The sequence below is a fragment of the Microtus pennsylvanicus genome, chromosome 3 (genome assembly GCF_037038515.1).
Source record: "Microtus pennsylvanicus isolate mMicPen1 chromosome 3, mMicPen1.hap1, whole genome shotgun sequence".
Classification (NCBI taxonomy): domain Eukaryota; kingdom Metazoa; phylum Chordata; class Mammalia; order Rodentia; family Cricetidae; genus Microtus; species Microtus pennsylvanicus.
In genome coordinates, this window is record NC_134581.1 from 57,901,798 (window position 1) to 57,915,692 (window position 13,895).

At 50.6% G+C, this 13,895-nt stretch overlaps 1 protein-coding gene across 1 annotated transcript in view; it reads right to left on the minus strand.

Annotated features, from left to right (window-relative positions):
* Window positions 1-5,535: 5,535 nt before the first annotated feature.
* The window catches only part of Itga11 (integrin subunit alpha 11), a 101,543-nt gene continuing 93,183 nt past the window's right edge, over window positions 5,536-13,895 (minus strand). The window contains exons 26-30 of the mRNA XM_075965577.1: window positions 13,663-13,749; window positions 12,234-12,344; window positions 12,014-12,109; window positions 7,303-7,416; window positions 5,536-6,786 (exon numbers count right to left, since the gene is read on the minus strand). Of these exons, the coding sequence (XP_075821692.1) occupies window positions 6,715-6,786; window positions 7,303-7,416; window positions 12,014-12,109; window positions 12,234-12,344; window positions 13,663-13,749 (480 nt within the window). The 3' untranslated portion in view covers window positions 5,536-6,714. The remainder of the gene's footprint in view (window positions 6,787-7,302; window positions 7,417-12,013; window positions 12,110-12,233; window positions 12,345-13,662; window positions 13,750-13,895) is intronic.

Genomic DNA, 13,895 nt, shown 5'->3' on the forward strand with positions numbered 1-13,895 from the left:
TTATTTTTGTTGGGGTTGGAGAGAAGGTTTAGAGCATTTGCTGCTCCTCAGAGCATCTGAATGTGGTTCATCTGGTGGCTCATGAGGCTTAGTACCTTCATTTTCAGGTGATCTAAAGCCTGACCTGTTAGGTCACCAGGCATGCTCGTGGTACACATACATACACACAGGCGCATACACTGAAAATACATCTTTAAAAAAAGGATCATTTTGTCTAGCACTGAGTCAGTGGAGTCATTTAGAGAGTTGGGTCTGTCATTCTAAGATACCCCTCCATGACTGGTGCAGAGTCTCATGTAGTTGGTTGCACACTCAGTGTAGCAAGGGTGGCCTGGAGCTTTTTCTACTTCCTTGACCTTTCAAGTGCTGGGATGACAGGTATATGGCGCCACAGTGGCACTGTGGATCAAATCCAAGTCTTCCTCCATGTTAGGTAAGTGTTAGAGCCACATCCCCAGCCCTGTCTTTTTTTATGTTTATTTTTAATTGTGTGTGTGTATGTGGGCTTGTGTACATTAGTGCACGTGTCCATGGACTCCCAATGAGTGTCATATCCTCTGGAGTTATAGGTGCTTGTGAGCTGCCTACTGTGGGTACTGGGAACCCAAACTCCAGTCCTCTGCAAGAGCAGCTAGTGCTCTTAACCTCGGAGCCATCTCTCTGGTGCTCCTCTTCTGTATTGAGATAGGGCCTTCTTACATAGCTCAGGCTAGCCTAGAACTGTAGCAAGAGTTCCACAGAGCCTTGCAGCTGGTTTGATTCTGGAGTGTTAAGCACCTGGACTTTGATCTGCCTTTTGTGACTGCTGCCTTTTGTGTCCACTACCTTGTGTTTGAAATGTGCAAAACTTGGGTGCAGAACTCCAAGAGGTTCGGGGCTGAGAATTGCTTTGGCATTTGTCTCTGTGGAGCTTCACATACGAGGTTTTGGTGTTTGGAAATTGACTTGCTGAGGTATAAACTATATAACAATGAGAAAGCCTTTTGCAAAGCTACAGTCAGTCTGCCAGAACCTGAGTCCCTGTGGCCCCAAAGGGTAAAAATCATCCTAGAGTGACCCTGTGTCTTCCACTGATCTGCACGAACCCAGTACCCGACACAACATAGAACTCTGCATCCTGCCTCTGCCTCCTGAGGACTGGGATTATAGATGCACGAGTCCCCCCATCCCCCAAAGACAGATACATCCCTTTAGTCGAGTCAAAAATGTCTATACCCAGAGGTTTTTAAAACTTGCTTTTTAAATTCGTTTACTTTTTCAGGACTGGGTATTGTACCCAGGGTCTCAGGCTTGTAGGGAAGGTTACCCTGAGCTTTATTTTCAGCTTCTTTTTACTTTTTGTTTGAGATGGTCTTACTAGGTAGTCCAGGCAGGCCTTGAACTTGGGATCCTCCTGCCTCAACCTCCAGAGTAGCTGGAATAGCATGTCTGTGCCATTAGGCTCAATTTCTTCTTGTTCTTCTCCACCCCCTCTTTCCCTCTCTCAGTTCTAACATATTCAATTGTTTAATAATTGTATATACACATTTCTAAGTTAATATGTTAGATCAGGCTTAGATTTGTGCTGGCCACCTGAATATAGAGATCTGAAAAGATCAGCCTTTCATTTTATAATTGAGGATTCAGGCCCAGACATTACAAACTGTCAGGATGGGAAGTGGAATGTCTCTTGGCCATGGTACTGTCCTTGCTCTGAGACTGGGGATGGCCCTGATTCCTGTGAGGCTGCTGCAGGTTTGCATTGTGTCCTGGCCTGAAGAATCCTGTGGCTTTGAGATTTCAGGGCACATTTTTCATTGTTTCGGGTAACCTCTGTGTACTGACATGACAGGGTGAGGGCAAACTGCAGTACCTGCTCTCGAAGGCCACAATATGACAGAAAACCCAGGTCATAAAGTCTCACTTGGGGACAGTCTGCCGGTGTTTGTTAAATTTTGGTGAAAAAAGCAGATGGACTTTTCTCTTCCATCAGTTAATGGGGACTCACTAACTACAGAGAGTACCTGTGGGAGGGAGAAAGGCCTGGTTATCCCTTGTCTGGTAGATGAAATTGGCAGTGACTCATGCCAGGAAAGGGACATAATGAAGCCAGTTGTTTCTGTCACACACTGCCGTCTTGGAACTTGAAGCCAGAGGGACTGACTCAATTCCAGCCTCTTGGAGAACAGAGTGGCCGTGGAGATGCCTCCTCGTGCTGACCTCAGGGGAGGGAGAGGCCTGCCTCCCCGGCTGCACTCCATGTTGCTTCTCTGTTGCCTCTGCATGTGTCCGGCCTGTGCTTGGTCCCTCCTGAGAACCACCACCTTTCTTAGCACAAGTAATACCTCCTGTCAGCTCCTGGGGCTTTTATAGACTATTGTGTCCCCAAGTTAGGCTTGAACAAAGCTGAAAGCCACAAGGATAGGCTGTGTAGGAAACAGACACTGAATCAGGGAACAAATGCTGATGGTTCTAGACGCTAGGAAAAGGTCAGTGTGCAAAGAATGACTTCCCAGAGGCTGCGCCTGTGAGGCCTGGGTGGCCCTTGTGAGTCTCTGAGGCCACTCTGGAACCACGCTTGAACCTCAGCCTAGACAACCTGCCTTCTGAGGCATGAGGCCCACTCCTCCCTCAGCGCACAGGCCTCAGCATCTAATGCCAGGAAGAAGCTTTCCGGAGGGCTTCCTCCTTCCAGCTCACAGCATACGGGAACTGAGGGGTAATAAATGATACCCACTTCCCAGAACATTATAGAAGTCTCTCCCAAGTCTACCCAGGGCTGACCCTCAGCTTCTGCATCTTCTGAGGACTGTCCTCATCCAGACAGGAGTGAGTCTCCCCTCCCCCAGCATGTCTTGTCCCTCTGCTTCTCAGCTACTTGCAGCTGTTTCCTCTACTAGGTAGCAAGCTGAGACCTCAGAAATCCTGACAGCTATGTCCTCCCCATCACTGCACCCCCCACCTCTATGGTAGTTTGATGTAGAAGCCATACTTGATTTTACTGCAGACCTATTTACATATCCAATACCATAGGAGCTCCATACATGTTCTTTAGAGTGCGTTCAGCCTGGTCGTGTAATGAATGCTCTCTTCAAAGAACCATTTTAAGTTAGTTTTATTTCCTAGTAATTTCATCTGAATTTCATTTTTCATGGTACTGGGGATTGAAGAGTTGAATTTGGGACCTTGAATGTGCTTAGTAAGTACTCTACCACTGGGCTCTATGGCCAATGTTTCAAAAAGGTTTTTGAGATGGCCTTAGTGTGTTGCTTAGGCTGTTCTTGAACTTGAGACCTCAGCCTCCTGAGCTGGGAGTATAGTTGTGTAATGCCCCTGACTGAAAATTATGAATTAGCAGTTAGACCACAGTTATTAATCCCTACCTGTGAGCTATATAGTGTTTCCTTTATTAATTAATTAATTTTGAGACAGGGTTTGTGGCTCTGGCTTTCTTAGAACTCACTCTGTAGATCAGGCTGGCCTTGAACTCACAGAGATCTACCTGCTCCTGCCTCTGGAGTGCTGGGATTAAAGGCGTGCTCCACTATGCCTGACTTTAGTGTTTCATTTTGAGACAGGGTTTTATGTAGCCCAGGCTGGTTTTAAACTTATCTGCCTTGTCCTGCTGATCCTCCTGCCGTCACCTCTCGGTGCTAGGATTGTAGGTGTCTGCTGCCGTGCCACTATACTAGGTTCGCTGTGGATTCAAGGTTGCCCTTGAGGGAGCTTCTTTCTAAAGATGGCTGTCATTAGCCTGATGCTTATCTCGCTTCCCAGTCACAGCAAATGTGCCCAAACCCTTCCAGTGTCGCTGGGGCTCTCAGGACTTTGGTGGGGTGAAATCTACCATAAGCCGCACCCTGCAGACTTGCCATGAGTAACCACAAGGCCTTCCCAATTAGGCCAGGGCTGGGTTACCATAACCAACTTTGAGCATGAAAGTTTGCAGTATCCATCCCAGAGAGCTGCCCGTGTGTGCTGAATCCCTGTCCTCTGCTGGGCTGTCTGTCATGTCACTTGCCTGGGAGCTCAGCTCAGCACAGGCCACCCACAGCGGCTTTGCTCACCAGGTGATGTTCTGGATCAGAGTCCCAGGGACCATGGCCCTTGCCCCTTAGGTGAGGCTTTGTTCCCTCTACAATGAAAGCACTGCCGTGGCCAGTCTTGGACATTTCTGTTTACGAATAAATGGATTCAGAAAGGTAGAATTAAGAAAAAGGAGAGAGTGTTAAGGGCGAAGGTTGAGGAGGTACAGGTGGGCCTGATTCATCTGCCTTTTGTCGATTAGTTGGTCTAGGGGTAGACAGGGACATGATGGGATGGGAGCCCTGGGACTGTCTGCCTCAGTCCAGAGGTTGTGACTGGAGCAGTTAAACATCATAGCACAGGTGTCAGTTTCCAAAAACACACCAGCCTGCTGATGCCAGCTTCCCATGGCAGCACTCTGCTGAGATCTGCCAGTGTTGGAGAGGAGACTGGCTGAGTCCTCTTGTTTTTTGTTTGTTTGTTTGTTTGTTTTTCAACAGCCCTGGCAGTCCTGGAACTCACTTTGTTCACTAAACTGGCCTTAAATTCACAGAGATCTGCCTGCCTCTGTCCCTTGAGTGCTGGGATTAAAGATGTGCACCACCACTCCTGGCTTGATAACATGTTTTTTTTTCTTTTTCTCTTTCTTTCTTTCTTTCTTTCTTTCTTTCTTTCTTTTTTTAGTTTTTCGAGACAGGGTTTCTCAGTAGCAAAGGAATCAGTCCTGGAACTCGCTCTGTAGACCAGGCTGGCCTCGAACTCACAGAGATCCGCTTGCTTCTGCCTCCCAAGTGCTGGGATTAAAGGTGTGTGCTACCACCACCCAGTGATAACATGCTTTTGAGTGTGGGTTGGTCCATTCTCCTTTCCCCAGTGACCTCATTCATAAGGGCAGCCACTGATACTCTGTTAGAGGGAAATGAACTTCTGAGTTTGGGGTTTAGTTTCGCTGTTTGACCTCTGACCCCCAATTTAGCTCTTCTGGAGCTGGGGAGATGGCATTCCTGGATTGAGTCTTGATTTTGCTGTGGAGAATGGTGCCACCACCCTCTTCTGGCCTTCTTGGGCACCTGTGTGCACATACACATAGACACACACATACACATGCATGCACGTTCACACACACAAAAGAATCTGAAAAACATCCAAATACTTTGTAAGTTGTTAGGGTTGTGGAAAGGGAATAGCACGAGAATAGAATTGAGATGCTTTGGGGAAGAGTTAACCTCTCTCTAGAAGAGAAGCCAGCGTGCGTGTGTGGGAGGGGTGACATTGAAGGCCCCGCCTTGAGAAACTGGCCAAAGATGGGGTGAGTGCTGGTGGTAAGGGGAGAGGGCCCCACTACTATGACACATAGATGTTCTAGCGAGTGAGGCTAGGAAGTCCTTGGGAGAGAGGTGGCCACATAATGGAGAAGACTGTCCCCAACATTTAGATAGAAGTAGACACCCACCTCCCTTTCCTCTTTAAAGCAGAATTTGGCCTTGCTCTGTCACAAAATGGAATGTCTGTTGGTTGTTTTTAAACACCTTTTAGAAAATTTTCTTAAATATATTTCTGACAGTAAAGGTTGTACTGCACGGGGGGGGGGGCAGATGGCTTTGAGGTGTCCATTTCCGTCTCAACAAAAAGGGCTAAGGCATAAATTACTCTGCTGGGCACCCGGCATGCCCCTTGTCATCAGGGCTTGTTCGTAGAGCTGGCAGGTGAGAGAGCTGTCTGCCTCTGAGGTTTAAGGTTCTGAGGGGCCTTGCATGGGCTTTGTTCAGTGCATGCCAAAGAGGGCCCCTCCACAGTGCCCCTCCAGGAGCCCTTCTCCCACACATTCGTGGGTGGGAGGTGTATGCACGTGTGCCTGTGTGTGTGTGTGTGCATCTGTGTATGTGTGTGTGTAGGGGGCTGATGCAAGGAACAGAGGCTCCCCACCTCAGTGCATCTGCGCCAGGACAAGCTGCAGCTGTAATAAGACAAGTGGGTGTGGAGAGCCATGGACTGATATCCTCCACAGGCTCCCCGGGAGTTGCCTAGCAACCAAAGGAGCTGGCAGGAGCTTCAGGGAGGCAGGAGGGCAGGAGTGTGTGGGTGGTAGTCACTGCTGGAGAGCTCCGCTGCTGCCTTCTGATGTTTGGAAGGTACCCAGCATCCTGGCTCCCACCTGCCCATCTGGCACAGTCCTCAAATGTCTGCTTTCACCACTGGCCTGCAGTTGCCACATCAAGCCACACAACTCTGGTTCACTCATGGAGAACTTTGGGGTCTGGAGAAGGGATGGCAGTGGCTTGGGAACCACACGGTGAGAGGGAGGTTATGCTGCCAGGCTATGGAGTCCTGAAACTAGAGGTCCAGCTGGGGCGTGCACAGTGGGCTTGTATTTGCTGCTTTTCCCTTTGGGTTTCTTCAGAGGTGGGCATGATAACAGAGCCCTAGCACCTTAGTGTTTGGGGCAGCAGATTCCTTCCACAGAGCCCAGGTCTTGGAGCAGTCCCTTTAAGTCCTTAGGGATCAGTACTCAACCTCTTGGAGAGATGTTGCTGCGAACATGGGCTTGCGGTTCATCCCACAGGGATCAGGCGCCATCTCTCCAGAGATGAACTCAACACAAAGTCCACAGGCATCCTCTTTGCCCCAGCTCTGTGGGGCCACAGGCCTGGGCCTGCAGCTCCTGGACCGGTGCCTGGCCCCCATCAACGCGAAGCCTCTGATAGATCCTCACTCCAGCCCTTTGGGGGCAGGGCCCAGTCCAGGCTCCCTCTTGCGCTTGGCACTTTTAAAGAAACCGAGCTGTGGGGAGGCAAAGGTGGAAAGTCTCAGGGGTGGACAGACTAGAGGACATTTGTGTCACCTTCTGCTGGTCCTCCACTAGCCCCCTCATGTTTGCTTCCTAAGAGGACACCTCTAAATACCCCAGCTCATTCTTGGTACCCCTACTCCCAAACTGAGTGTGTGGATTAAAGCCAGGTGGATGGAGCCCTGGGCAGGAGACTAGAAGTCATGCTGTGTCACGCAACCCTAGTTAACATCCCTCTCTGGGCCCCCCTCACTATCTGTAGCAAAAGGAGCTTAAACCCCAAGTTCTTATCCAGACCTTCTGAGATGGAGGGAATATGTAGTTTCATTGCCCGTTCCATTTATTTGTTTTCTGCTAAGAGAAACCCCACAGACCTGGAACTATAGTTGAAGTCGCCTCTGTGGGCCCTGACCAGTCTTGCCTGCTGTGGAAGGGGCTTGGTGTCCTAGGAACAGGCAAGCAGTTGGGGGAGGCGGGGCAGCCCCAGCTTCCAGGGATAGGAGCCTTACCTGCCACAGTGCCAGGACTAGCAGGGCCAGCAGCAAGAGCCCCCCCAGAGTGCTGCCCACGATGATCCAGATGGGGACCTGCCAATCTTCTTGCTTGGAAATCTCAAATGTGACCTGCAAGGGGAGGGAGCCAGGGCAATACTGTCACAGCTGCAGGGCTTGGGCAGCCCAGGGGCAGAAGGTGGCACACCTGCAGCATGGAGCTGCATCTGTTCTTTTGGGAGATGTAGGGAGGGACAGGTGCTGCAGCTGGCCAAGGTCTCGGAACAGCCAGCTCTGCTAGAGTATGTGTAACTGGGAGAACGGTCTCAGTGAGCCATGCTCCATGAGCCATCTGCTCCTGCTGGTTCTTCTACATACTCCTCGTTAGTCCTCCTGGCGATTCCTCGTTTCCCAGTGATGGTCTGTTGCATGTGTGGTTTCTGAGCCCCCAGGGTCACGTGGGGAACTCAGGGTTGTGTACAGGCAGCCTGGGAAGCTGTTCCAATTGTCTTCCTTCCTCCTTCCTTCCCTCCCTCCCTCCTTCCCTTCCTCTCCTTCCTTCCTTCCTTCCTTCCTTCCTTCCTTCCTTCCTTCCTTCCTTCCCTCTCCTTCCTTCCTTCCTTCCTTCCTTCCTTCCTTCCTTCCTTCCTTCCTTCCTTCCTTCCCTCTCCTTCCTTCCTCCCTCCCTCCCTCCACCTTCCTCCCTCCCTTCCTCCCTCCCTCCCTCCCTCCCTCCCTCCCTCCCTCCCTCTCTCCCTCTCTCCTTCCTCCCTCTCTCCCTCCCTCCCTCCCTCCCTCCCTCCCTCCCTCCCTCCACCTTCCTCCCTCTCTCTCTCCCTCTCTCCTTCCTCCCTCTTTCTCTCCCTCAGGATGACAACAGGTGTCATCCTCAGTCTCTCTCCACCAGAACAGTTTTGGAGACGGGTCTCTCACTGGCCTGCTTTGGCTAGACTGCAGGGCCAGCAAACCCCATGGAGCCTCCCTCCCTGACCTCCCAGCTGTGGATTTCCATTGTACCGCCCTGAGTGCTGCTCAACATGGGAACTGAACTCTGGTCCCTGTGCTTGTGTGGCAAACACGTTACAAACCGAGGCATCTCCCTAGCCCCAGACCTTGAATTCTTGATCCTTCTGTCTCTACCTCCCAGGGGTTGGCATTACAGGTGTGTGCCATCACCACTCCTGGTTTGTGTGATCCTGAGGACTGAAGTCAAGGGTTTGTGTACACTAGGCAAGTATTCCACTAACTGAGCTACACAGCAAGCCCTTAGTTGTTTCTAAACTTAGATGAAGGAAAAAAAAAAAGAATCTGGGCCTGGTGACGGTGCATGCCTTTACCCCAGCACTTGGGAGGCTTAGGCAGGTAGGTAGATCTCTGTGAGTTTAATGCCATTATGGTGCTTACATATTAAGTTCCAGGACAAGGACAACATAGAACCTGTCTCAAAAAAAAAAAAAAAAAAAAAAGAAAGAAAGAAAGAAAAAACAGGGACCAGCAAAGAACCCAAATTTGGTTCCTAACACCCACCTTGGGCAGGTCACAGCCACTTGTAACTCTAGATCCAGGATATCTGATGCTGCTTTCTAGCTTCTGCAAGCACTTTTACACATGAGTGCATACATGCATACACACACATAACACACACGTGCACCTTTTTTTTTCTTTCTTTTTTTCCCCCCAAGACAGGGTTTCTCTGTGTAGCTCAGCTTTCCTGGAACTTTCTCTGTAGACCAGGTTGGCTTCAAACTTGCAGAGATCTGCCTACTTCTGCTTCTGGAGTTCTGGGATTAAGGAGGTGCACCACCATTGCCTGACACACAAAATATTTTTAAACACTAAAATAGATTTAAAAAAAATAAACAGTTTATCCTGGAGTGTTTCCATCTGTCGTCAGACCAAAAGTTATAAAGAAATAATTACTTTTTTTTTCAAATGAAGAAGGACCTTCAAGGGTACCATTGGTGCCATGGGAACCACTATGACCTTGTGAACTTGCCCAGCTGGGTGGCATTCACTGTGCTTGTGACCTTGCTCTCACTTCTGTCTTCCTCTGCACTCTGGACATATCTGCTGCCTCCCTGACTGCGACCCCCTCACCTCCAGATCTGTTTCCATCACGTCTTTGTTAGCGGTCAGTGGTAGCACTCTTCCTACCCGCTTGTCATTGACAGTCCGTTTTTACACCCAATGGGCCATCAGCAAACCTTCTCACTCCAGCTCTGAAACACCCAGAATGTGGCCACCCTGCTGTCTCCTGGCTCTGGTCCTGTCCTCTTCTCCCGGAGTCCGCAGCAACCTCCCCACCTCAGCTGGCAGTATAGTATGAGGGACACTTGCACTTGGGTGACAGTGGCCTCTACTCAACACCGCACAGCTTCTCATCTCGTCCCATCTCGATGACCTCATCTGCTGCCCCTCACTCTGTCCCAGCCCTCTACCCATGCCCTCCTCATGCCTGTCCATGCTGCTATGGCGCTGTTTCCTCTAGTCTTGAGTGACTGACCCCCAGATATCGACACACGCTCCCGTGTCCTCGTGGTGCTGGGCTACAGTCTCTGCAGGGAGGACCTTTCCCTAGCCTCCTATGTAAACCAGTCTGGGTTTCACTCTGGCGTGTGGATTTCTTTTCTTTTTTTTTTTTTCTGGGAAGGAAGCCAGAAAACAAGTGGCAGCACTGCCAGGGGGGCCTGGGCGGAACCTCCTCATCTTTGCCCTCTGACCTGTCCTCAGAGCCTGGAGCGAGGCAGAGACTTAGCCACAGTGGCTAACTGGGCGGTAGAGTGCTCGCCTCCCGTCACTGCTCATCCCCAGCCTCACACAGCCACAGCTTTCGCATCTGAGACGGGAGGGGATGGGCCTTAGATGTGGGGGGTGGGTCTGCATGCACGTGCACATGGACTGACCCTTAAGTACTTTTTTTGTTTCATCCCTGAAGGATGCATGGGCCTTTATGCGGCTTCCCTTGTTTTGTGGACCTGGGCACTACATGACCTGCTATGGGGTTTCTGGTTTTCTATGGGTGAGACACTCAGTGCAGTAGGATTTTTTTCTTGCGGGGGGGGGGGGCGGGGGGAACGTGCTGGGCTAGGAAGTCCACTAGCCAGGTAGTAGTGGCACACATCTTTGATTCTAGAAGGAAGCGGCAGGCAGATTTCTGAGTTTGTGGCCAGACTGGTCTACAGATTGAGTTCCAGGACAGCTAGAGCTACACAGAGAAATTCTGTTTCAAAAACAAAAACAAAACAAAAAAAGAAAGAACAAAGAAGAAATACCTACTCATGTTGGGGAGAGGCATGGGTAATGAGGGGGCTTGGAAAATTGACATGACGTTGAAGATTAACTTCACAGGACCATCTCTAGAAAGCTCTCCCTGGACACTCTGTCCTTCTCCTGCCCTCAGTGCTGTGGTGTTCCCTGGACTGTTGCCATGATTGGTTATTACCATACTCAACTCCCTAAGCCGTATCTGAATCTGCTTGCCCAGTCTGTGAGGGAAGATGGAGGGATGGGTCCCCATAAGATGCAGGGGGACGGGTCCCCATCAGATGCAGAGGGACCGGTCCCCATCAGATGCAGAGGGATGGGTCCCCAACAGATACAGGATGAATGAATGAACACATGGACCCAAAGGAGGCTGCTTGTGTCTGCTCCCTCAGAGAGGCAGAGGTGTCAGGGGACACAGGGCTTAGGTTGGAGCCCCAGGGTGGGTCAGACTACCAGGATGTGGCACTAACCTGACCCTGAAGGCCTCAGTTTCCACAGCTTCTCTTGTTCCTTAGGAGGGTCTCGAGCACAGCCTTCGGGCTTTGGCCCCTGCTGGCCTGTGTCTGGAAGGCTGCACCTTACTGAAACTGAGCCTGATGGTGTCCCTTTGCCAAGGCTGTTTCCCTCCCTCCCCCACCCCTGTAACCTTGCTGGTTTGTAAGCTAGTGTCTCCTGGGATGTGTAGCTGAGGGGACGCTAGGCTACAGTTTAGAACAGCATTTTTGAGACATGGCCAGTGGGGGGCAGCAGAGGCCTATGCCCAGCTGCTCTGTTTCCAGAGATTGATTTTTCTCTAAGACTCAACTTGTTTCCAAAAGTGGCTGTCTCCCAGAGTCTCACCTCTTTTTCTCTACCTAGAAATTATGGTCATCCAGGCTTACGTGGTTTTTGTCTGGTTATAAAGGAGCACTGAAGCCTCTCAATCTCCACCCCACGCCCACCACACACCCATTGCTGCTTGCACTTCTTTAGAGCAGAGGCTTCAGGCTAGGTGGGATGCAAGAGGCTCCACCATGCCCCAGACAGCCTCACTGTGGCGCAGCCCATGAGAGAGCCACCCTTAGGTACATGTGTGTGGGCGTCTGGTCTCAGTGTTCCCTCTTATCTTCCCATGGCACAAAGCACAGAGCCTGGTGCACCAAGGCAATGTGTCTGCGCTCTGCCAGTCTGGCGTGTGTGTGTGTGTGTGTGTGTGTGTGTGTGTGTGTGTGTGTGTGTGCTTTTTGAGGCAGTCTCTCACTGGCCTGGAGCTAAGCTGACTGGTGACCAAGCTCAAGGACCTGTCTCCATCTCTAGAATGCTGGGATTACACACAGCCACCCCTGGCTTCTTTCTGCAGGTTTTGAGTGTGAAACTCAGGTCCTCAGGCTTGTATAGCAAGTACTTTACTGGCTGAGCCATCTTCCCAGCCCCCCACCTTGGGTCCTCCCTCCCCTCTCAGAGTGATGGACTCCCAGGGGCTCACCTGGCGGCTGGGGTCCTCCTCTCGGAAGATGAAGGGGCTGTGGAACTGCCGCTGCAAGGCTGCGTTGACTGTGATCTTCAGAGATCTGTACTTGAGCTGCACAAACAGGGCGTCCTCAGAGATGGCTCTGGGAGCCTTTGTTCCTGTCCCTTTCAGCTGGGAGATCCCCCACAACCTCTTCTTCCTTTCCTTCCGGCCCTGCTGAAGGGGTCTAACTTACTGCTTTCAGAGACCTCAGCCACAGGTTCCCTATCAGGTAGAATCTGATTTCCTGGTTGGGGGTCAGCTTCACATTGCAGGTGATGGAGACCACGTCGGAGTTGCTGTGGTTCTGGAAGAGAGTTGTTGGGGGTGAGCAGGGCACTGTGGGGACAGGGCCCGTGGTCTGGAATGTGAGCTGGAGCATGGATCATCAGACAGACCCAAAGTTGGACCAACTGGGAGAGGGAAGCAGATGGCAGAGATGAGGATAGAGTTGCGTGTGGGAACAGAAGGGACAACTGGGGACAAACCAAGGCCTTGTATTTGAAGTTCCTTTTGAAGTTGTGCATAATGACCAGTGTCCCAGGAACAGAACCTCTGCTCAACATTAAGGAGTTGGCATTATCACCATATAAACAGCTTAAAAGAGAAATGAAACTGTAGCAGATAACCACAATAGATGGAGAAAAGTATTGCAGGGAACTGAACTTCCTGATGCAAACCTCCAGAGAGTGTCTTAATCATCAATCAATCAATCAATCAACCTGTCCATATGTACACACATGCACACACCCAGAGCTTGTGTCATACACAGGATCAAGATTCTCACCACCCTGCCATCACTCCCATTTCCACTGCTCTTGTGGTCGGAGCCGGAGTGATACGACAAGAAAAGTCATTTGTAAGGATCACATGGAAAAAGTAACGGATGGAAAATGCAAAGATCTTCATCTTGGAGCAATTGAACTTTGTTAGGGTAAAGCTATTTCTGAGGTGGTGCTGGGCCCTCCCAACTCTGCCCAAGGTTAGATCATGGTGAAGTGCAGCAGGCTTCCAAAGGTTGCTTGGTGGGCAAAGGTGTGCAGCCAGGATGCCACCAAATCCACCAAATCCTGAGTCTGAACCCTGGGACCCATATGGTGGAAAGGGAGAAGTGACTCCTGCAAGTTGTCCTCTGACCTCCACATGGGTGCCATAGCACACATATCCTGACACACACACACACACACACACACACACACACACACACACACACAAGGTCTGTATTCTGTCAATTAGATTTTAAATAAATGCTGATTGGGCAGTGGCCAGGCAGGAAGTATAGGCGGGATGACCAGGTAGGAAGTAAAGGCGGGGCAAGGAGAACATGAGAATTCTGGGAAGCGGAAAGAGTCAATCTGCAGTCATCACCCAGACACAGAGGAAGCCAGACACAGAGCAAGCAAGGTGTGATTGCCTCACTGTAAAAGGTACCAAGCCACGTGGCTAACACAGACAAAAATTATGGGCTAATATAAGTTATAAGAGTTAATAAGAAGCCTGATCTGCTAGGCCAGTCTGTTTATGATTAATGTAGACCTCTGTGTGTTTATTTGGGACTAAACGGCTGTGGGACCTGGTGGGACAGAAACCCCTGTCAACTCTTGGATCCCCGTGTGGAGACTCACCCTCTGTGGGGCACGGCTCAAGTCTTCCTCAGTTGGGGCACTCTGGTACTCTGTGCTGTTCCCCCAGATGTTACAGGATGTGTTGACCTGCATGGAGGGCACACACACATACACAATTCTGAACCTCACCCAGGCTCCCCTTTTTCTTCCTCCACCTGGATAGGCTAAGTGCCCTGGGAGCACCCAGATGGTGGGGGAGTTGCTTAGGAGTGTGTCCCGTTTCCTCTTCTCTC